At 40.5% G+C, this 25,074-nt stretch overlaps 1 protein-coding gene across 1 annotated transcript in view; it reads left to right on the forward strand.

Moving 5' to 3' along the window:
- Positions 1-25,074, forward strand: part of ARAP2 (ArfGAP with RhoGAP domain, ankyrin repeat and PH domain 2) — a 117,128-nt gene that overhangs the window by 29,571 nt on the left and 62,483 nt on the right. The window contains exon 10 of the mRNA XM_033061133.2: positions 2,408-2,589. Coding sequence (XP_032917024.1) covers positions 2,408-2,589 — 182 coding nt within the window. The remainder of the gene's footprint in view (positions 1-2,407; positions 2,590-25,074) is intronic.

A 25,074-nucleotide genomic window follows, 5' to 3' on the forward strand; every position in this document is an offset into this window, starting at 1 on the left:
TCTGAACATTTCTCAGATCTCACTAGCAGCTCTTACAACCTGGTGCTCTCAGACATCTCTGAGTCTCCACTTGATAAAAAATTGACAAAGAGACAATAAATGATACCTGGGATGTGATTCTGTGATCAAAGGAAATCCGAGGTTTTCTGTCCTATACAGTATTTTCACCCAGGTATTGATAGAGATTCCAAATGAAAATTGTGGCGAGGAAGCTAGTATGCCTTCTAATTGAATGCTTTATCAACCTACAGCTGTAATATGTGGAATCAATATCAGTGCATGTATGATCTATTTATGGAAACAATCAAATAAAAAAGAATGCCTAGAAAAAAAGAGTTGTGCAATATGTGTTTACAGCAGGACATGCCAGAGCCATTAAACTAAGGGTCTCTCAGCATTTCCATTATCAAATCCCATTTTTATGGGTTATAGTTGCTTGTAAACATTTGCTGGAGGCTGTAACAGGAGTGCGGCATCAGTGAACAAATCCTTCTTATCAGGTTTGGCTCAAATAATTTCAGTCATTTTTATGCTCTTAGCTGAGTTTAAAAGTATGTATTTCTTTATTATTTTTGCATTTCTCTTCCAAATTTATTAATTTTTTTCAAAAATTGGAATATGGCCATCTTGGGGCAATACATTTTGGAGGGCTGCAATTTGTTTTGTGGACCTTTGCCTTGGATACTATAAAAATGTTAAAAACTTATACTGACTTGTAAAATATATTCAGAGCAACCACTTGTTATACATGAAATATCATTTTCATATATTGTATAACCATCTTTGGACATAGTAATCTGTCTGTAAAGCTGTTCACTTAAGGTTAGAAATGCTTATTGTATGAGGAATTTGGCCATTACTGGATCGTACATATCCAGAAGTGGATGATGTATTCCCAGCAAAGTATGTAAATAACCCTGCTTGATTTCTGTTATGTGCAAAACCCAAAACTGTTACTTGATATTATTACTTCCCTGGATTTGTGGTTGGGAATTGTTCTGGGACTGTTCAAAGGGTGCTTAACTTCTTTCAAATATTTTGAAATGGAGACTTTTATATGTTTTTTGAGATATCAGAAATACATTACTTTTGGATGGATTTAAATATCTAGAGGGAAAAGCACTATATATAATGGTTTGGAAATTTTAAGGGCTTTTGGGGACAAAATAAATAACCAAACAAGGGATAGCAGTGAATTAGAGCATAACTTGCTCGGATGCAGTGAGATTTTGTTTCACCAGAGTGAAATACCATTGAAAAAAACCACTTCTGGAGTAATTTGATGCCCTCAGCTATACTAAAGTACTTTAAAAAGATTACTGGGGTATTTCAAGACAGCATATATGTATTTTAAAGCAAAATTTTTTACAGGAACACTTGGATCACATTCCCAGTGCTAATCTGTCAGACTGCTATCTTCCTTTTCTGCAAAATATTTTATAATACCTAAATTTATGTATTTGTTTCTTCATGTTGCACAAATGCCATTTGTGAAATAAGCACATTATTATTTCAGTGGTGCTCCCTTCAGTTGTCCATGCTAATTTTGCGAGCTTTATACATACTGTGTATAGAACTTCCAATCCCTCCCTTCCCCACTCCTACCTCCTCTCCCCAATATATTTTATGATCTGGCTCTTTCAGAGCAAGCAGTTGAAATATTCATGATATTCCAATCACATAAGGCAAACCTAATTCATTTGGACTACTCAGCATTAAAGTATATTGATTTTATTCCGGTGAAATGTCTGAACATAGTGAATGAGACTGAGCAAAACTTTATTACTTCACCTCCTTGTGTTCATGTGTTTGTAAGATGTTGCATTAATAATGCATACAAAGATGCTCAAACATGCATTTTCTTAATTACTCAGGACCCTTGACAATATCAAGCTTAACCAGCACACCTTAATGGAATAGATTGTAAATTACCAAGTTTTTTTTTCCTTAAAAGCATGGAGAAGCATGGAATAGCACTGGTGATGGTTTGCCTCTTCAGTGACAGATGATATTTAGGCTCCCTGGTTTCTGCTTACATAAGTGCTGTAATTCTTTCCCATTGATCTGGCTTCCAGAAGGTGAACATACCACCTCAGTCTTCAACCTGTCTGGAATAAAGTATCTCAGAACTAGTAGTCATGATTTTAAGAATCTTAATCATCAATTTGTTTGAATTGGTGTGTCAATTGTTGGGAGTTAATTGGATGGCTGTCCTTCTAACACCTCCAGTGATGTAGATTCTCATTATTTTTATTTACACCTCCTCCTCAATGTGGATGTTCTCTTTTATTTGGCATACCTATACCATCAACCAGTGTAGCAACAATATTGGTAAAACCAATGTGTAGAGAAGACTGAAGCTACTGTTTAACTAACTGTCTTTGAACAATTTTATTTTCTTGTTTAGAAGAAAGAAATGACTGGGTTAATACAATGCTCAATGCCTTGAAATTGCAGTCTGATAATAACTCTCAGTCTCGAACTTCTGCCACCCCTGAGAAAAGCGGATATCTTGAGCTGAAAGGATACAAAACCAAAATCTTTATTCTACTTCAGGGGAGTACTGTATGGATCTGCAAAAATGAGCAGGTAAATTTTTCATGTGCTTTTTTGTGAATGAAAGCTTATAAAAATAGTTTAACTAGTGAGTTAGAAATTGATGGCTCTGTGAATAGGTACATTTCAATATAAATGCATATCTCTTTATATGTAGTACTTTATTGCTGCAATTCTCAGAAGGCTTCACAAAGCAGGCGAAGAATCATTATGTCTGTTGTACAATAGAAAAAAGTGAATATATAGTAAGGTGAAGTGAAAAGCTCTGAGTGTCAAAACATGTTAGTGTCAGGGCTGGGATTAATTCACTCTTAAAATGTGGGCCATAAGCACTCAACTTAATCAGAAGGCTTATTTTGTGCATTGGTTTCAGTGTTTTATAATACAGTGCCCTGGAAAGTGTGCTATGCAGAAACACATTGTGGTGTATAACTGATGCTTCAGGGAAATGTTCAGAAATTATTTTTTTGTTTCCAAGAAGAGATTGACCAGATTCTGTGGTGCACTTTGATATTTTAAACAAATCCAGTATTAAAAGATGTGAAATAGGCCTATATTTTCTACTTCCAAAATCTAGGGCAATTAGTTTTGCTTTGGGCATGACTATATGATAACATAAAGGAGAACTCTCTAGGGTGCTGTAGCCAGGGAGTAAATGGGGATAGATGGGTTCAGTGAATAATTGTGTGAACTAGTGGAAGAAAAATCTATTGCAGGACAATAAATGGCACGTGCTATTTCTTGGTGAGGCCATTGATTATCCACAAGTAGCTGGAACCTGGGATGGCATTGGGAGTGGTTTTTTTACATGCTTGCCTTGTTCTGTTTCTTTCAAAGTTATGTACAGGCAAATCCTCATCTCAAAAGTTAATGGTCTGTCTTGGAGTTGACCTCACTTCCTCTCCTGTTACCCTGTGTGTGAAATTATTTTGGTGTGCTTGAGGGTCCATGTAATGCTTGATATTAATCTTATCATTCTTTCCCAGGGTATGACTGGAAATTAGAGACGGAGAAAGATGTGTTTTTCTTTCTACTTACTGTACTTCAAGGAAGTTTTACTTGTTAGGTACATCTTTGAGGTCAGTCAACAGCCAACTAATCAAGAATGTTGTAATTGGGCTTGCATGGTAAACCTAAAGAGGAAGGATCAGCAGAGGCAAAGTGTGAACTGACTACAATCCCCCCTTCCCCATCCTCCTAAGGGGCTGAGTGGGGCGGAGGTAGAAAAAATCAGGAGCAAAGTTAAGACTAGGAAGAAGGGAGAGATGGAGAAAAGGTATTTTAAGATTTCAGTTTATTTTTCATTATCCTAGTTTGGTTGGATTGGTAATATAAAATAAAGATTAAACTGATTTGCCCAAGTTGAGTCTGCTTTGCCCGTGACAGTAATTGGTGAGTGATCTTGCCCTGTGAGATCTCATCCCTCTGTTATATTTTCTCTCCCCTGTCCAGTTGAGAGAGGGGTGGAGTGATAGAGGAGCTTGGTGGGCATCTGACATCCATCCAGGATAAACCCACCACAAACATGATACAATTTATGGATTTATGATGTTCTGTAACTATAACAAAACTCCATAAATTATTTAGATATGTAAAAAGTGTCATTTGAATTGAAGCCTACAGCATATGTTTTGCTGAAGGAGCATCAAGGAGAGAAATTGGTCTTCATAGCTGAGCACAGTACTCTTTATATATACTGAAATCTTCAGGCCTGGTTATTGTAATCAATAGGTGACCTGTCAGTTAGCATGTGTATTTAAATTCACAGCTTATCTTAAAGGAGGAACAAAACCAAGATGCTAACACCACCCCTCCTTTCTGAGACCCTATATTTCACTGAGGTGCTCTTGCATTTAGAAAGAATGAAGTTGACCGATTTTATAGTTGTTGCTTGTGAGACTCACACTATGAGTGTGCTCAGTGTTACTCTTCCATCATGGCATTTCCAGGTATTTTATCAGTGAAGGTCCATGGAAAGCCTTCTCATCCATGAAAATCTTCTTTTTGTGGATGTTCATTGTTAACAAGCCACTTTTCCTTTCAGAATTTATGTTTTTTATATCTTAGGCCCTTGAATATTTTTTGAGTGGTGCTTGTGGATGTTCTGAGCTTTTTTTGATTGAGGATAAAAGATATCCAGACTTGTGGAGGAATTTCTCCTCCAGAGTGATAGGTCATTTGAAATTAGTTATGTGCCTCTTGAGAGTTGCAATGCCAGGCATCAAATTTTTGCTTTTTTCTTTCATTCTTACTGTACTTGAATATAACTTTGGGAGCATCTTTCTTGCCTTGAGTTTAAACTTCCTCTGTTGATATGGGGCGCTCCCAGCTCTGCCCACTGTGCTAAGTCTGTTTTTCTAACTATACGTTGTTACAAAACAGAGCCATTTACTCTTGAAGGGTTCTTGATTGCTCTTTTCTGCATTTTCAGAGTGCAGATTATATGATTCAGATATTCTAAGACTGCTCCCCTCCCCCATCACTTTCTGTTTTTACAGACTTCTTTAAAATTACAGTAAATTCACGAATACAAGCTGCACTGAGTATAAGCTGCATCTCTGGGTGTTGGCAAATATTTTGGTTTTTGTCCATAGATAAGCCGCACCCGAATATAAGCCGCTCTGTCGTTCGCAGCGAGGACCCGCATGCAATTAGTAACAGAACCGCGGTAGGGCGGGGTTTACTGGCTGAGCTAAGGCTGTGCAGGCTCGGCCTGCTAGGGGCCGCTGACAGGGCCAGGTGGCCCAGCCCGGTGCTGCCACTCGGGGCCGGCCGCCACTGCCACTGGGCTCGGTCACCCTGGGTCGGCGCTGCCCCGCGGTGGCAGGCAGGGACGAAGCTTCCCCCGCTCCTACGGCAGCGGCGACGGGCGGGGACGGAGCTTTCCCGCGCCCGTGGCGCCGGCGGCGGGCGCAGACAAAGCACCCCGCCTCCTCCCCGGGCCGCGGCAATGGCGGCGCCCCCCCCTCGTCCTCCCCGGGCCGTGGCAATGACGGCGCACCCCCCCCCCCCTCCCCTGGGCTGCGGCAGAGGAGGGAAGAAGAGAGCTCTCCCGCCTCTCTCCCTGACCCCCGTGCTGCCTGCAGGAAGCCAGGGCAACACGGTAACACTGTAACAATTGCGAAATGCCGGCTTTTACTGGCAGTTGCTTGGCTCGGCACTCTGGCTGGCACGTCTGGGGTTGTAAATGTCAGAAAATTATTAACGTATTAGCCGCCCCCGACTATTAACCGCACTTCCGGGTTTCCACCAAAATTTTTGTCAAATTGCTGCGGCTTGTATTCGTGAAATTACTGTATTTTTTGTATGGGCATATATGTGTTGGTTCTATTGCTTTTGCTGTTGTGTGGCAGGTTGCGTCTGCTCTGCCCTTCAACATCATGCATTTCACAATTGCTTTAGCTGATCATGAAAGAACATCCTTATACAGCCCTTTTATTAGACATTAATTCCCTTCTCTTTTCAAAGCCAAATTCTAGCATAAACACTATGACACCTAGCCCCCCTGATATTAGATACTAGTAAATCTTAAATGTACCCTCATAAAGGATCCACTTTCACATCACATGGATGCTCTGCAAAGATCAATGACTGCAGTACAGCAGTAGGCAAACCAAAATCAAGCCCTGAAACAAAATGTTTAGATGTGCTGTCAGCCTCTTAACTCCTCATGTGTGTAAGAATATTGCAAGTAATGATGCAAAACAATCTTCTTCCCAAAGCTTACTTTTTTAACACCCAGAAAATTCAAATGGTCCTACGACATTTCTTTTCAGAATCTGCATTTGAACAATATCCTTTCTTCATGCAATTTCTGGATGTTTATGAATCAGAAGAAATAGCTTCTGTCTTTACCTTTTGAAGTCTGTAATTCTTTGACTACCTCTTGTGTTTTAATTTCTAGTGGAAAACGGAATGATTTTTACTGCAGTACTGAAGAAAACAGTCACAATACAACACTAATCCATTAGAAGGCGCTGTTGATCTAAAAATCCTTCCCAATCTCAAGTTTGCAGTTGATCCAGTAATTATCAGGCAAATCTGTCCAGGGATGTCCTCAAATCCTGTTCATATTGGAATTCACATCCATACCAGGCTCCCGGAGAGCCTTAGAGGGGTTTATTATAACTGCAGTGCTAAAAGACACCTATTTAGACTTCTTACAATGTTGAAATGAGATTGGATCAAGCTTATTCATTGATTTCTAATAAACTTGATAGAAGAGAGTCTGCTGTTGCTTTAAAAAAAATTTCTTCAGTGTTAAAAGTGGAGAAGATCCTAAGCCAAATGCCAAATCGTAACATAACCATCATGAACTTTGTGAAGTTCAGATTGAGATCAGAACATCATGTCTCAGGCCTCTTTCTAGTTAAAAAGTGATTGGTTTAGCTTGAACTTGTGGCAGTGATATAGTGCTAGTACGAAGCCATCAATTTCTTTGACTCATGTAGTGTAAATTTCTTAAACTTCCTCTCTTGAGCAAAAGTGAAAAGTAAATCATACGGAATCAATTTGTTCAACCTGCAGCTTGCTGAAATTCCCATTTCTGTTTCAAAATCATTCGTGCTTAAATAAAAACATGTAATCTGGTCATTCATGGTAGTTCAAACATTGGCTTGAAATGTCAGTCTGAAGTGGCAGTGCCAGTGACAGCCTTTCGTTGGTTACCATCAGAAGGTCTCTGACAAATGCTTTGTCTGGTCTGCTTGAATATAATGAGAATCGTTTGTTAGGGTATATTTAAGATTTGCTTTTGTCTAACATCAGGGAGGGCCTCAGTGTCAGAGTGTTTGTTCTAGAATTTGGCTTTGAAAAGAGAAATCAGGATCTTCTTATTACTGCTTTGGGTGGCTAGATGTTTTTACCTGGGATATTTGAGAGAGCTTTGCCAATTATAAAGACAGGGGGCTGGTAGGACTGTGTGCCTTAATAATTGGTGATGTTTTCTTTGTGCCTGACTCCAAGTTAAAGCTAGAATGGTGATGAGTATTCTGTCTTATGTATAAGCAACAATATACATTACTTATTAAAAACCTCTTGTTCCATTTTGGCTCAACGTTCCTATTGATTTCAGAGGGTGTTTTGTTTTGTCAAAGATTGAAATGATTTGCTCTGTGGCAGATGGAAATGTTTATTCATGTTGAATGAACCAGTAAGGGTGCCTAGTAATTTTCATTTCCTCTGTAATGCTAATGGTGCATTTAAAGCAAAACTGGACAACACCAAAGGATGTGTTATGAGAAAGGATATTAAATAGGCAGAAAATGGCAAAGGGTGGGATAGTGTAGAGAACTGATAAAAGGATGACTGAAAGGACAAGCCAAATCTGATGCTTGAGACTGGCATCTTGAAAGAGAGGAAGTGGGGTAAATGTCAGTGGAAGGAAGCAGAAGGGGTGTGTGCATGAGTCTGCATGAGAGCAGAGATATGTTCTTATCTCTGTTAAGAAACACAGGGTTAAATGGGAGCATTTTTGAGCAACCTGGCTAGTGAAAGATGCTCCTGCTGGATATGTGTTTCAGGGGATTTGGGTTAGATGATCTTTAAAGGTCCCCTCTAACCTAAACCATTCTATAATACTATGAAATACAGTGCCATAGACATTGTGGCTGGGATTGAAGAGCAGACTTGGAAGTCTTTTGGCATATAGCAATGGGAATTTATAATGATACTCTGCAAAGAGGATTGTTCATTAGGAAATGTTCTGGTTTTACCTGCAGAAAATTAAATCCTGATTAATAATCAAGAACATGATGAATGAGAGAGAAATCCTTTAAAAAAAATCTATTAAGAACAGTCAAAAGTGTTTAACAATGGAAGGTTACCAAGGAGAAACAGTTAAATGATGTTCTGAAGATAAGTAGTAATGATTGGTTGTCATGCTAAAGCATCATGAGAAATTCTTTTTAATGTATGTTGATTCTTTGGTATAGCATCATGATTATATTTGTGAATATAATGAGTACAAGGTGATAAAAACAGCAATACAAAAGAAAATTGGGGAAGAGTTGAATGCAAGTTGAGCAGAAAGGAAAACACAAGTTTTGAGATCTGATGAGGAACCCTGAGAAAAGCAACTGCATTCTGAGAAGGAAGCTAGCGAAAAAGACAGGGGACTAAAGGCAAGAAAAAGAAGCAGGAGGAGGACCAAGAAGACCATTCAGATGGTTGATAGAGGAGGAGAGAGAAGTGCCTGGTATGTATAAGGTGTGGCAGTGGAACGAGGAATTATTGAAAATGACAAAACAATAAGCACAATCCTTGCAACTGTGTGTCTCCTGTTCCCCATTCTCATCCCACATCCCTTGCCCCAAGGACATGTGTGCTTTTAGAGATTTTTATGATTAAAAACTCTTGTTTGTAATAGCTGGGAAACTAAAGAAACTGTGTTGTGTACTTGATTGCTAGTGCAGACTGTGATCAGACATGGTTACAAACGTACAACTGAGCTTGTCCTGGAATGCCCTAAATAGATGGAGGTAACAGAAAAACAAAATAACGTGCTCTTTGTTGTTTGGTCCATTCTGGCTTTGCTTTTCCTTCATAACAATCCAAATCTGTAGCAAATGTTAAAACCAAAAATGGAACAGCCCAAAAATATATCAAATACATTGGAGGGAGAAAGATAATATGAAGTGTTTTAAGGCAAAATATACTGATACATTGGCGACTTGTAGTGGAAACATATGATCCAACCTGTTTTAAATATAGTTGTTTGCATCAGCCTGTAGGGATGATAGATTAAGGCCATATCCCTAATTTTCTAGCAGTTCCTTTCAATAAATTCATTCCAATTTTCCACAGTCAAAAACATAGCAACAATCAATTGCTGTGCATGACACAAGAAACAACTCAACAGGAAATAACTTGAATTGTGTAAGAAAACTTTAAATCCTTTGTTTTAGTGTGTTATAATGCAAAATTAATGATTGCAAGAAGTCATGTTGAGTGGGGGAAAGGTTTATTGTTTTTATGACAATTACTTCTTCAGTTTTAAATTAATTTCACCCCTACTTCAAAAAAGATTAAAAAATAGATTTAAAATAGTGTGCTGGTAAAGTGGCTCAATCATAAAAGAAAAATATGTCAATGACCACCTTTACAGTTTGCGTTTTACATTCAAAAATAATTTTGCATGATATTGTTCTAGGTTGTGGAAAATATTAAAGAGCACAGAGAAGGGCATAAACAGAACTTCCATCAGAAAAACTAAAAAAGATGTAAGAGTTAGTGTTAAGTTATTCTATGTGCAGCTAAACTTGGAGAATTTTTCCTGTTCATTTGTTTTTATGCTAAGATCTTGTTGAGATGTAAGTACACCTAAAGCAGTCATGCAACATGGTAAAAAGCCTAATGCTTCCACAATGGTAAAAAGCTTCCTGATTAATCTGATTTGGAGTAAAGTTGTCAGTTTTTCAGTAATGTTCTGCCAAGCTTTATGGATGACTAATACATATATACCTAGCTACCTTAATCATTTAAAAATCAGCACAGAAGAGAAGTGGGATTTGTTTCAATATCATGAAGATTTTGCATAGTAGCAGAACACACGCATAACCAGTTGAAGAAGGTTTCAGGTCTACTTGCCATAAGGTTTAACACTATTAATGCAATGTTGGGGAAATCCATTTATTTCTAGGAGTACTGGTATTTCCCAAGACCATTATCCATCACTCATTGCTCATTTTTAAGAATTACTAGCTTGGCTTCAAATCCCATGGTAAAATAATGTATCAAAAGTCCTAAGTATAGGAACCAGAGCATTATTATGGGAACTTCGTTTTATAATTGTAGACTGAGTTTACATATATCTTTTTATTATAAATCACATTAAAAAGTTATTTAAATTAATCCAAAAGGTTGTATAATCAGCATATATGTGTATATATACACACTTAAATAAAAAAGTCTTCTTTTTTTATATATGTATGCAACAAGAAAGTTTGAGGTGACAATGAAAGTGAAAAAGAAAGTATTTTTCAAGAACACCTGAATCTCTTGTCTTTCCATAACTCAATATACTGTAGAATTAAATGCAACTAGAACACAATTTGATTTCTTTTTAATTGTAAACATAGAAGTCAGCTCTCATAGGAACCACGCTGAAAAACATCAGTAGTTTTAGTTTGTTTTTTTTCTTTTAATTGTTTAATTTTAAACTGAAAACAATGTGAAACACATTTTCCCCATTCCTCTGTTATTTCTATGCATTTGCCACATTTGGCTTCATTTACTGATTACCTTTTTTTCCTCAGCCTTTTTTTCCTTTACTTTATTTCAGCCATTAAACTAATTAGCATAGCTAAAATACTAATACTTATATAAAGGTACATGGCCATTACAACAGTGAAGACCCAAGCATTTCTGAGGAACTGTAGGCAACATATCTTTATAGAAATATTTATTCTACAAACTTTGACAGGTACAAACTTATGTTAGGATCATCATAGAATCATCATAGAATGGCTTAGTTGGAAGGTACCTCCAAGGTCATTAGTTCCAACCTCCCTGCCATGGATGGGGATGTCACTCTCTAGACCAGGTTACTTAAAGACCCAACCAACCCAACCTTAAAGGCTTCAATATGGGACATCCACCGCTTCTCTGGGCAACCTGTTCTAGTGCCTCACCATGCTCACGGTAAAGAATTTCTTCCTGAGATGTAATCTAAACCTACTATTTTTCCGTTTGGATCCATTCCCCTTTGTTCTGTCACTACATGCTATTGTAAAAAGTCCCTCTCCATCCTTTTTGTGGGCTCCCTTTAGGACCTGAAAGGCTGCAATTAGAGTCACCCTAGAACCTTCTCTTCTTCAGGCTGAACTAACTCAATTCTCTCAGCCTTTCCTCATAGGAATGGTGCTCCATCCCTCCAAACAACTTGTTGGCCTCCTTTGGACTCCCTCCAACAGCTCCATGTCCTTGCTGTGCTGGGAGCCCAGAGCTGGATGCAGCACTGCAGTGGGGGTCTCACCAGAGCAGAGCAGAGCAGAGGGGCAGAATCCCCTCCCTGCCCTGCTGCCCACAGTGCTCTGGACACAGCCCAGGACACGTTTGGCTTTCTGGGCTGGGAGTGCCATGGCTGGGTCATGTCCAGCCTCACATCCATCAGCATCACCAAGTCATTCTTGGCAGGGCTGCTCTGGATCTGTTCATCCCCAGCCTTTGTTGATACTGGAGGTTGTCCTGACCCAGATGTAGCACTCTGCACTTGATTTCATTAAACCTCATAAAATTTCCATATGCCCACTTCTCAAGTTTGTCCAGGCCCCTCTGGATGCCATACTCTCTCTTGGAAATTTCAACTGCTCCACTTAACTTGGTATCATCCTCAAATTTGCTGAGAATGTATTTAATACCTTTATCTATGTCCTTAATGAAGATATTAAGTAACATTGGTGCCAATACCGACCTCTGAGTGGCATGACTTGTCACTAATGTCTGGTCTGAGCCATTGATCTCTATGCTCTTTATGGGACTTTCCAAACAATTCCTTATCCACTGAACAGTCCACTCATCAAATCAGGGTCGCTGCAGTTTAGAGAAGCAATGTTGTGGGGGACTGTGTCAAAAGCTTTACAGAAACTCAGAAAAATGTCATCTGTGTCTTCTTCCCTTGTCAACCAATGTAGTCAGTCATTCCATCATAGAAAGCCACTAGGTACTTAGGCAAAACTTTCCCTTGATGAAGGCAAGCTGGCTATTTCAAATCTCAATCTTCTCCTCATCTGTTGTCACCAGACTTCTACGATAGCGTATGTGAATTCCATGTCATAATTAGTTAAAAATACCGTAATATGCTATTACAAATTTTTGCTTCATATATAACTTCTGTTGCAAATTTGCCAGGTTTGAAATCCATTACAATTCCATTGTAGATGTGCTTTTGGAATTCAGTCTATATTCCCTGTGGCAGAGCTCAGACAAGTAATGTCACAAAAAGATATTTTTCACTTTCGGAACATTGCCTATATGATAAAGAGCTAAGCTGTATGGATATCCTTCTGTGCAAGGTAACAGGTGGGGCTATTCCTTTGTCCAGTCTGAAGGGGAAAAGCAATATTGCTGAAAACTAGGATTTGCCTAATCTATGACAAGTATCATCAGATGAGCACTGGCAGTCACTTTATGATGATTAAAATTTTCTCCTTGGTTGCAAAACTAAATAAAATGGATTAGTGTACACCAGCAGGAGACCAAAGAATATGTCTGCAATTCATTAATGTGCCTTGTAGCTGACACTAATGTTTAGAACTCCAAGCACTTAAAAGCAAGTGATTGATCATAATACATTTAGCTTGCAATAGCTGATCATGCAGGAAATGCACAGTGTTCATAAAGAAAACAGTTTTGTCATTCATGGATTTATGTAGTTACTCAGTGGTGATTTTCAAGATTGGGTGGTCTTCCTTCAGTCTCTGTTGGAGTTCATCAGAGTAAGTACCACTGCAAGTTTTTGAAAACAGTCAGAATTTGTAGTACCTGCTCCCTTTTTTCCTCTTCCTACTTTTTCAGCTTCCACCCTTTTTTGTAAGAATGCTTAATTCAGCAATAGACACTTGCTCCAAAACTGTTCATTTCTGCACAGCTGAAATGCGGGACTGGAAATGGGAACAGTAGCTTTGATGGCAGTGCAGAGAGAGCAGGTTAGAGTTGCCATTGGGCTACTAAAATAATTAAGTCATTGGAGTTTTCATTAGTTATGCAAAATGAATGATTTAAATAAGAATGATAGAGATGATCCTTAAAATACTAAGATCATTAATATCATTGTAGCTCAAGTGACATTTTATTATTTTATAATAATATATAATAAATATAATATAATGTATATCATATATATATATATATAATAGATAATGAATATTTTATTTTTCTTAATTTGTGCTGGTTTCCTTATGTTGTTTGGAGAAGTAGGGTATTGTTCAGTAATAAACATTATTTTCTCTACTCCACTATCTCATATTTACAAATTTTATTCTAAATAAATGAACCATTCTTATAGTAAAAGGAAGAGAATTTATTATTTACAGCTTAATATGAATGTGAGGAATACCCCAGTGTGCTTTCCTAGCAATAATTTCTAGACCAACAAATTTGAACTTAATAAACTCAGACTGAATTCTTACTGCATGAAACATTTCAACATCATGGTTATTGAATTAAATTCTCCCTCTTAAATATTTTGCATACAAAGTAACATATTTTTAAGGATGGCATGTTTAAATGACATTCTTTAAAAATCAGTATCTTAAGGATATTTCCAAAAAACTTCACTCAAAAGTTACTTCCATCTCAGCATATGGGTCAGGACCCCTCAGAGATGCATCAGAATGATTGATTCATTGATTGTTTGATTGATTAGTTGATATCTCATGCTTTTGAAGAAACACGTGTAAAATCTTACATACACTGTAAAACAGAAAACAATCAAGTTTTGTTAACTTCACTTAAGATGGAAGGTTGTCAAAACTCTTGGCTGTGAGATCCAGAGAACCATTTGAACAGGCCTGGACAATGGTTGAAAGAAAAATATATTCAGGAAAATATATGGAAAGCTATGATTCAGGAAATAAATGTAGAAATAATTTTGCTTGTATTGTGAGTCATACCTAGCGATGTACGTTAGTATGTTTTGAGCATTGCAAACAACTTTTATTTGGTTTGCCTTATTTGTCTTGGTTCATTTCTTCCTTCTGGTAGACCTTTTTATTGTACTTCAGTGGCATTTTCAATAAAATTGCTTTAAATAAAAAAGCTGAGCCAAATAATGCAATGGCTGGAGAGTGTGTTTTACTCATAAACACTTTCATTATTGACTTTGCTTATTGTTTTGGCAATTCTGGTATGTAATATTTAATTATTACATTAAATAGATTATATGTCCTTTTCTTGTTTAAGGTGAGTTAGGCTATTAAAAAAATAGCACAAAAAACTCCTGCTGTCTATGGATATGACTCTGCTTCAGTTACCACAAAAATTGCTTGTCTTGTATCGGCCAATGTTTCTAAATTGTAGATAGAGGCAGGCAGAGAGGAGTCCACTGTACTGCCTTTGCCCACATTTACCCTTGTCTGTGGTTTAAGAGCAGTATGCAGACCCGTGTCAGAGATACACGAGTGAGGTTTAAAAAAGATTTGAAGCAGAGTGGCTACATTGGTATAATAAATATGGCTCTGTGTCCTGCTTCCTGGTTCACAATCAGCTTGTCTGGCATTATTTGAGAGGCTCTGCAGGATGTTGCATGTATGATGCTTTTTCCAGCCAAGGGCTGTTATTCCTTGCCATGGGGTAATAAAGAAGTTCAAAGGCAGATAAAATGACAGCAGTCAGCAGCAGCAGCTCAGTTCCTGCTACACAGGAGTAATTGCAGCCCATTATTACAATTGGCTCTCACTTTTTCCCCTGAAGGAACTAAGCAGCTGCCAGTTTACTGGGCTGCAAGAAAACCGATGAGACAGGCGATGGGGGTTATAACAAAAGTTGAGAAACTGATCAAGGCAAAAATCATTAGTCCTGAGTAGCTATAAGAGGAGAGAAGACAGTGCTGTGACTGGTCATCACTGATGCCCATGTGGGAAATGGTTTCTGACTTCCAGGTTGTTTTGTTTCACCTTGCATTTCCTTTTTCTTCAGAAAGAGAAGCAAGGGGGGTTCTATGATATTTCTTCTTATTTTGTAAAAAACAAGCCAACCACATAACAGAAGGCAGGAACCTCTTTATGGGACTTACCCAGAAAGGTTTTATATCAGCCTGAATAAGTACATCAGTTGTTTTTTGTGTGTGTGCTGCAGCTATAAAAGGATTGATCTATAGCTTGTTTGGTTTTAATTGACAACAATGTGCAACTGGTACTTGCTTATGGTAAATATGTACAATTAGCAGTGTGAAACTTGTCTTTATTGGTTATTCTCAGTAGTAAATGCTAATATAGAAATGACAGCATTACATGTAGGAATGAAAGGGTTACGTCTACATGAACTGTGTTTCAGTCTGTTTTTTCATCCATCTCTCACTGATGTGGTATGGAATATCAGAAACATGTTTCTTAATATATGCAAGTGGAGATGTAGGGGGAATTTTACAGGGAGAAGAAAAAGTAAAGGTTAATAGAGTGCACTGTAGATACAAAACCAGAGGGTGTTATCATAGTTCTGTGTGATTCTGTAGTGCTGTTCAAGTCTTCTAATTGTGCAGGTCTTTTATCCTCGCACCTAAATTTCGTTCTCTTATACTGCATGTAGATCTATTTAAAAATGAGCTTGAAGAGGCACGTGTGGATTTTGTTGTAGCTGCTGTCTTTCTAAATAGAAAAGTTAAAGATGCATTGCATTTTCAGTATTTATGGGGCTGTGTAAGGAAAGCTGTTTCTTGTAGGATATATACACAGATACCTGGGGTGAATTTCCATCTCTTTGGATGTCAGTTGGAACGTTGCCATTCATGTCAATTGCCAGTTTCCCATTTTAGTGCAGTATTTTGTTTCATTCCTGAATTCTTCTTCTTCCTAGTTTTTTAAATGACATGTTCATGCTGAGAAAATATACCTTCTTGTAACTTCAGTGTGTTTCCAGATTGCAGCTGCCCATTTCTACTAATATAGAAGGGATTTTTGGTAGATTTCCTGTTCTCAAAAATCATTGCAGCATGTTACAACCCTCCCTACCCACAAATGGTACAAAATGCTTCTGCTGGGTTTCTGAATACCCTAAATTGGAGTGATTTTGTAATTCGAGTTTCATTTTTACTGTTGTGAGATTCTCTTTTATGTGTTATCTTGATGGAGTCATTGCAATTGTGATGTAACCTTTGTGTGGTGAGATGCATCTGCATAGCTTCATTTGTGAGCCAGAACAGCGTTTTTATCACTGTGCTTCCCCATGACATGAAGTGGGTTCAGTTTGCTGCTGTCTAGGTCAGGATGTTACTGTATGATCAGCCTGTAAATCAGTGCTTCCATGTTTGCTTTGGTCTCTTTCCATGAACAAATTGCCACTACAGGTGCTGCTCTTCACTAACCACTGATTTGTAAAGCATCTTGACTAATGCAAACATAGCACTATGCATTTCAGGAATTACTATTTTTTTTATTACTGTGTGATTTTGAAGGCTATTCTACACAACACTCAGCAAAGAAATAAGTTGTAATCCAGGCCTGTTGCCTCTACCCAAGAATGTGCTCTGAGGCATAAGTTAACATTGCTGTTAACAAGTTTTGTTTTTTCAGTTTCTCATTAAATTCAGGTGAGTGAGATTTAAATATTGCTTGCAAGGATTTGAACATGAGTGAGAGAACTGGAGAAGTGAAAAGAATGGGGTAGACAGGTGGAATCAGTATGCTACAAAGGAGCCATGTAGCTTATTGTGGATCATAAAATACCTTCTTGTATTGTTCAGTGGATGACAACAGTGAGCTTAATGAAACAAGTAGAAGATAAATGTGTAAATGGAGATAATTTGTTAAAGATTTAATTTTTAGTGTTCTTTCTATTAACTAACTGTCTGGATAGTAACACAGAGTATGTCAAGGGTTTTTTTTAAGGATTTTGGTTGGCTTTTAACTTCTGTTGAAGTACATTTTTTAGAGAATGGTTGCTCCATATTTTTAAGATAATTTGTCCTTTTCTGTTAGATATTAGCCTTTGCTACTCATTAGCAGAAAATAATTTCATTGAAAACTTGAATTTACTTTATTTTTACATATGGTGCTTCTAGCTCATAATTTGTGATGGCAGGCAATATTAATTAAAAATTAGATTACATTCATTATGACAAAGGCATTTTGTTTGTTTGGAAGCATATATTAATTCTACACACAGTCCTGGAACATGAGTATAATGCAGATATTTTAGAGCTGGATCCTTCTTTAGCTGTGATAGGTGACCATCTTAGCTTTGATCATTGTAAAATCAAAATTGGAAAAAAAAAATTAATCACTAAAATCAATGGCAACGACTTTTACATGACTCATAATAAAACTTATTTACAATGGATTTACCAGGAATTCAGTAATCTCTGAAAGTATTTAATACTGTAACCTCTTCAGTGTTTAAGTGGTGAGAAGTAGATTATTTGTAGACTGTATTGATTCTTGAAACTCTCTTTTACATATTTACTTTTATACTAACTGGTTTTTTAATGTGAAATCACTACCTTCATGGCATAAATCCTGGGCAAGTATGAAAGTGAATAGCTGCTCAGCAATAGCTGTATGTGTGTCCATAAGTGATTTTGCTTTGCAAAAATTCAAAATAGTTTCTCTGCATTTTTCTGCTATTTTCATCTTTGCCACATAGAGACAAATTAGTATGCGTGAATCTAAAGCCGGCAGAAGAAAATATTTTCTTTACAAATGGAAACAAAGAAACCAGTCCCTCAAAACAAACAAACAAAATCCCAAACCCACCCCACTCTGTTTTTGCTGAAACTCAATGTAAGGAGGATATCTTCCCAGGAGAGATAATACTGAAATGACTGAGTTAGGAAAGATTTGGGTTATGAAAAACCTGAGGCGCAGCGTTGCTGTTGTTATGGCATCAGCCCTCTCTTGGTCCAGGGACAGAAGAACGTAGGGCAAAATTGGTGGTACTGCTGTCCCTTCACTGTTTTAGAATAACAGAAGTGGGAAGGATTCGCAAATCATAATTTGGTCTCCTTAGGTTTCTGTTTCTAGGCATTAGTGGGAAGTTTATATTTTACATTGGCTTCTAGAAAAGGCCTGAACTTCCTTGAAATCTGACACATTCTTCAAAGTTAATGAATATGTGTGAATCCTCTCAAAATTAAAATCTTCTACTATATACTTATTTCTGTATTTCACAAGAAAAAAGCATTATCTTTTTGGTTCCGGTTCAAAAAATTTCTGAATTTCAAATTTTAAACAAATCTGAAATTTTATGACTCTTAACGTTTCATTCCTGCACAGATGAGCATTTATAAGCTAGATGAAAGTTTATACTGACTGGCCGAAAACTTTTGTGAGGTTTGTACTCTCCTTAACTTGTTTTTTACCTTTTAAATTTAAGATCATAATGTCGACTGTTAAAGTGGAACCCTTTTCTTCATGACTTCATAAGCAGAAGGTGTCTAAAATCTTCCAAGCTGGAAAAAGTAGTTAGCACAGTCCAGAGCTCTCTGTATTTCATGTAATTAATTCACTTATTCTTATGAGGTGTGTGGGGATGTGTGTGTTTTCTTGTAATATACACCATCTCAGAAGAGTTGATAGAATCAGAAACCTAAGCAGTTAATTTTATCAACATCAGCTGGAAAATCCCATAGCGATTCAGCTATGATAAAATGGTGTATGTTTGTAATATATTCAGATAGTCATAAATCCAATTTCTTTTAAGATATGAAAATATCTATAATAAGTAGTCCTGTTTGTATGATACTTTAAAAACTGTTAAAACTTTCTTTTAAAGTCAATTTCCCTTTGTAAATATTTTGAGTCATGCAAATTACTTGGAAATTAAGTCTGTGAGTAAAAAAAAGCTTTCGAAAATTTTCTCCATCAGGAAATATTGTTTTTCCTTGTGGTTATTGAAATATTATGGATTATGTTAGTTATTAATTATTTCTACTTGTGAAATATGACATCATAGAATAAAATTTCGATTTATTAAAGAAACAGGTAGTAAATAAAGTAAGAAGTCTTCATATTTACTGTGAGGACCATTTGTCTTAACACCTTACTCTTTGTAGTCAGTAAGTAAAAGCACTATGCTTGGTCAGTGATACTTTATTGTCACTATCGTATTTGTTTATCTCCTTGGGCAAATTTTGGAGGAAAGTAGGCACTCCATTATGTGGAGGATTTCTTGATTCATTAGGGAAATTTTGGCAGGGGGGATGTTATAACAGTTTTCTCTCTTATCTAGTGATAATTGTATTAAAAAGCCTATGAAAAGTTTTGTCATTTGTGCATGACAACTATTGTAGATTTTATGGTATTGCAAAAATGTTCACAGTCTGGCCATCCTGTAAGAACTCAAACACTTTTTTAACCAGTTTTTCTGGATTTTGAATATATAACAAGATCTTTGGTGTGTATGTAAAGCTTTGGCAGGCAAGATTATAAAGATATGAATTCAGAAAATTATAGCTATATGTGGTATCCTAAAATTCACCGATCCTTCTGGTCTCCAGAGAACTGTCGTGCTAAATCTAAGGTTTCCATTTGTGAAGCACTTCCAAAGAAGAGTCCAGATGGCTACTTAAAATCGTAATAGAAATATCTGTGTTTAAAACTGTCCTTGTATGAACAGGCATTACTCTGGATGCTTATTGCAGGGAAGTGTTTAAAATGGTATGTGAATTTGAGATGGTGACTGTAGGGATAACTGCTTCAGATAAATAAAAAAAAAAAGGTGGAAGGACTCAAACACTAGAAGTGAGGGAAATTGAGGCATTTCCATGTAATTTTAAAATTTGCATATATTAAACTGGTCTCCCTTTGGGATGAAAAAGATGCTAATTGAGTAGCAAGAAATGGGCTCTAAAATTGAATCAGTTTCTATGTGTCAGAAGTTGTGCATCTTAAGGAGCATGATTGTCTCTTTAAATATGAGACAATTTTATGGGTAGCTATTGGAATAAAAGTAAAGGTGAAAACCTCGAACATAGGTGGTACTTGCTCCTGACAGGCTTTGATTTTTATTTACATGTTTATTTAGCTGTACTATCTTCATGTCATCTCATGATTTTTTGTAAAGCGGCAAAAGTAAAGATGATAGCCCAGGCAGCTGCAGTGGCTTCAGCCTCTGTAGCTGTAAAGACGCTGATTTCTGAATGAGCTCCATGCTGCAGAGAAGCCCTGCTTGAATGGAGTTACTGTTATTGTTCAAATTGGAACTTTGCCCACACAACTTTTGTGTGTGTGGCTGGGGAGTGGGGGACACTACACAGAAAGCTGATTTGTCTCTCTTGCTTGGTACCTGTCAGGGTATTTGGGAAGATAGCAAGAAAGGTTTCGTCTGCAGTATTACCAGCTTACTTTTGATGCTTGGTTCTGTCTTGTGTGCCTCAGATGTAAGACACTAGCTTTCCTAGTATGTTGAGTGACAGGAAAAAGAAAGCATGTGTCTGAAGAATGGAATATAGTCTGAATCACACTTTCTGTGATTCAGAAAACTGAACTCTGAATTGTAGAATAGTTGAAGAATTCAGGTCCTTTGGTATGTTTCTAAAGCAGAAATGCAAATTACTATGGTACCTTTAAGTCAACAAATCTTTCCACTAATAATTTTAAACTACTTTGTGTTAAAATGTACATCTTTATGTGTAATTCAGGTTCTCACATTGATGCAACAACTTGCACATGTTGTTTCTGAAGTACAGTAATTTCACGACTATAAGCCGCACTGAGTATAAGCCGCACTTCCGGGTGCAAGCAACTTTTCGTTCTTTGTCCATATATAAGCCACACCTGATTATAAGCATTACAATACAGAGTGTGATAAAAGGTATCTATTCTATCACCATCTATTGAGGGTGGGGGCAGTGATTCTTATCTCAACAGCAGATATTCTGCTAAAGGACCATCCATTGAAACCAGGCGGGGCATTGTTCTTTATCTTTTCACAACCTATCCTTCCTCCAGCCAGTCATTCTCTGCTAATGGCCATTGAGTCCCACTGTGTGACTGATAAAATTACTTCATCCCATTGGAAGTTGCTTCAGCCAGGGGAATGAACCCAACATTTCTTACCAAGATAAAAACAGAGGTTTTGGGACACTAAGGGAGCCCCTTTCTCCACTGGACTCCAGAGGAAAACCGGATTTCTCCACATCACCACTGGACCTCTGGAGGGAAACTGCACCTTCTGCAGGAGCACTGCTCCAACTGAATCACATCTGTCACTGCAGGAGGATGCAGCCACCATTTAATGGGACTGCTACCAACACCCTGCCTGACGGGGTGTCAGGTTGTACTCTGACTTTGTCAGGGTTTGGAGTTTGTTTCTTTGTAGTACTGTATTTCTATTTTAATTTCCCTAGAAAGAAACTGTTATTCCTAGTTCCCGTATTTTTGCCTGAAAGCCCCTTGATTTCAAAATTATAATAATTTGGAGGGAGGGAGTTTACATTCTCCTTTTCAAAGACAAGTTCCTGCCTTTCTCAGCAGACACCTGTCCTCCAAACTAAAAGAGCAACTTTTCATTCTTTATATTCTTTCGTATATAAACCGCACCTGATTATAAGCCGCACTTTGAGTCTGAACCAAAATTTTAGTCAAAATGGTGTGGCTTATACTTGCGAAATTACTGTACATAATTTCCATACATACAAATTATTTGTAATGGCAAGGCATGGTTGCAGCATGGAGTGTTCCTTCGCTTCTTCCCCTTAGCATGTTTCAGCACAAGTGAGTGCTTAACTTATAAATATTTGGAACTATGGTCTTTTCTCTACTCTGTTGTCTTCTTCTCTCTTTGTTTTTGAGGACTAAGAAACAGAAACTTTGAATTTATATGTTTATGTGTTTGTGCCTGTAGACTTTGAACATCCCCTTTCAGATTGTATCATCTTGTGTCAATTCACTGTGACCATACATTGAAGCCTTTCTTATGGAACTGGGCAGTAAAGTGGGGAAACGTAGACTTTGTGTTCTTTCTACTTCCCTTAGAACTTACTAAGAACCGAAGATTTGTTGATGCTATTAGGTTGAAATTTACTGAAGCCAAGGATCTATCTAAAGTGAGAGCTTACTTGAGGTTACATGGGGAGACAGATGTTCCTGTGTTGTGTAAACCTATTTTTTTTAAGAACTCAGCTAAAAATCTTTGATAACATTACCTCAAATACAGATTTTTGCACCCCTCTAATCATGGTCTTATTTCTTAATTTCATCTGATTATAATACTGTGCAGTAGATACTTTAATATGTTGTTTCCTTTCACAGGATCACTACCTCTTTCAGTGCATTGTCTATTTAGTAATTGTTTGGAAATTTTTATTTCTTTTCATGGCGTATCCCATGCTCCATTTTTATAGAACACTGTTGAAAAGTGCCTTACATTCAAATGATTTCTTCACTGAAAAAAGAAATTTCTTTGTGGAGCAATGAGGAATTTATTTTTCATCAGTTCCTGCAAGGTAAAGGAACATGATTGTCTCCTCTATATGACCACACAATTCTGAGAAATAGAGTAAAGGATTCAAATATCCATATATTCTACATTCTCTGTTTTTCCAGTCTTTTATGGATGGTTGGGAAGGAATAGTTCTGTGTCAAACTATACCTACTCAAAGTACTGCTTTCATAGGTCTTGGCTGAAGGTCCAACTACTCAGCAATTGTGCAAATCAAACCCTAGAGCATAAAGTCAGATACTAGGAAATTAAAAATATGCAGTGAAATGACTGTATGCTAAGGCTTTGATTCACACTGAGTAGAAACTGGAAAAGGCAAAGATAAGATAACTTCCCAGTATAGTATTCAGTCACTTTAATTATATGATCCACCTCATTTTTTTTTTTTGTATTTTGCAGCCCATAAAGGAAGGGAGCTTTCATCTTCAATGTGTCCTAGATCCATCCCGTAAAAAGAGCAAGGCATGGGCCTGATGGTACATAATCAAGCAATATAAAATTGTATTGATATTGCAAAATACATACTCATAGCTGTTGAAGTGAGGATTCTGGATTGCTCCTGTAGTAAGTGAATAGAGAGATCTGTAACTTAAATGAGAAGTTACATCTAAGGTTGTAACTACCTTAGAGTGTTCATCAGGAATGCATTTTTTAAAGTACAGTAATTTCACGACTATAAGGCGCACCCTTTTGACTAAAATCTCCCCCCAAAACCGGAAGTGCGCCTTATAGTCCGGTGCGCCTTATCTGATCTACAAAGTTGCAACATTTGCCACCCCGGAAGTGAGAGCCCGTCGGCATCGGGGCCTCCCCCGTGCGGGGCGGGTCCGCCGGCTTCGGGGCCGCCCCCGCGTGGGGCGGACCCGCCGGCTTCGGGGCCTCCCCGCCGGCATCGGGGCCGCCCCCGCGCGGGCCGTCCCGCCGGCTTCGGGGCCGCCCCCGCGCGGGGCGGACCCGCCGGTATCGGGGCCGCCCCCGCCGGCATCGGGGCCGCCCCCGCGCGGGGCGGACCCGCCGGTATCGGGGCCGCCCCCGCCGGCTTCGGGGCCGCCCCCGCGCGGGGCGGACCCGCCGGTATCGGGGCCTCCCCGCCGGCTTCGGGGCCGCCCCCGCGCGGGGCGGACCCGCCGGTATCGGGGCCTCCCCGCCGGCTTCGGGGCCGCCCCCGCGCGGGGCGGACGCGCCGGCTTCGGGGCCGCCCCCGCGCGGGCCGTCCCGCCGGCATCGGGGCCGCCCCCGCGCGGGGCGGACCCGCCGGTATCGGGGCCGCCCCCGCCGGCTTCGGGGCCGCCCCCGCGCGGGGCGGACCCGCCGGTATCGGGGCCTCCCCGCCGGCTTCGGGGCCGCCCCCGCGCGGGGCGGACCCGCCGGTATCGGGGCCTCCCCGCCGGCTTCGGGGCCGCCCCCGCGCGGGGCGGACGCGCCGGCTTCGGGGCCGCCCCCGCGCGGGCCGTCCCGCCGGCATCGGGGCCGCCCCCGCGCGGGGCGGACCCGCCGGTATCGGGGCCGCCCCCGCCGGCATCGGGGCCGCCCCCGCGCGGGGCGGACCCGCCGGTATCGGGGCCTCCCCGCCGGCTTCGAGGCCGCCCCCGCGCGGGGCGGACCCGCCGGTATCGGGGCCTCCCCGCCGGCTTCGGGGCCGCCCCCGCGCGGGGCGGACGCGCCGGCTTCGGGGCCGCCCCCGCGCGGGCCGTCCCGCCGGCATCGGGGCCGCCCCCGCGCGGGGCGGACCCGCCGGTATCGGGGCCGCCCCCGCCGGCATCGGGGCCGCCCCCGCGCGGGGCAGACCCGCCGGTATCGGGGCCTCCCCGCCGGCTTCGGGGCCGCCCCCGCGCGGGGCGGACCCGCCGGTATCGGGGCGGACCCGCCGGCATCGGGGCCGCCCCCGCGCGGGGCGGACCCGCCGGTATCGGGGCCTCCCCGCCGGCTTCGGGGCCGCCCCCGCGCGGGGCGGACGCGCCGGCTTCGGGGCCGCCCCCGCGCGGGCCGTCCCGCCGGCATCGGGGCCGCCCCCGCGCGGGGCGGACCCGCCGGTATCGGGGCCGCCCCCGCCGGCATCGGGGCCGCCCCCGCGCGGGGCCGGCCCGCCGACATTGGGACGGCTCCCTTGCGGGGGGCGAAAGCCGCAGGAATCGGATCGGCTGCTGCGCGGGGGGGGCGAAAGCCGCAGGGATCGGATCGGCTGCTGCGCGGGGGGGGGCGAAAGCCGCAGGGATCGGATCGGCTGCTGCGCGGGGGGGGCGAAAGCCGCAGGGATCGGATCGGCTGCTGCGCGGGGGGGGCGAAAGCCGCAGGGATCGGATCGGCTGCTGCGCGGGGGGGGGCGAAATCCGCAGGGATCGGATCGGCTGCTGCGCGGGCGGGGCGAAAGCCCCCGGAATCACGGCGGCCGCTGCGCGGGCGGGGCGAAAGCCCCCGGAATCA

Source organism: Catharus ustulatus, chromosome 5 (genome assembly GCF_009819885.2).
Source record: "Catharus ustulatus isolate bCatUst1 chromosome 5, bCatUst1.pri.v2, whole genome shotgun sequence".
Taxonomy (NCBI): domain Eukaryota; kingdom Metazoa; phylum Chordata; class Aves; order Passeriformes; family Turdidae; genus Catharus; species Catharus ustulatus.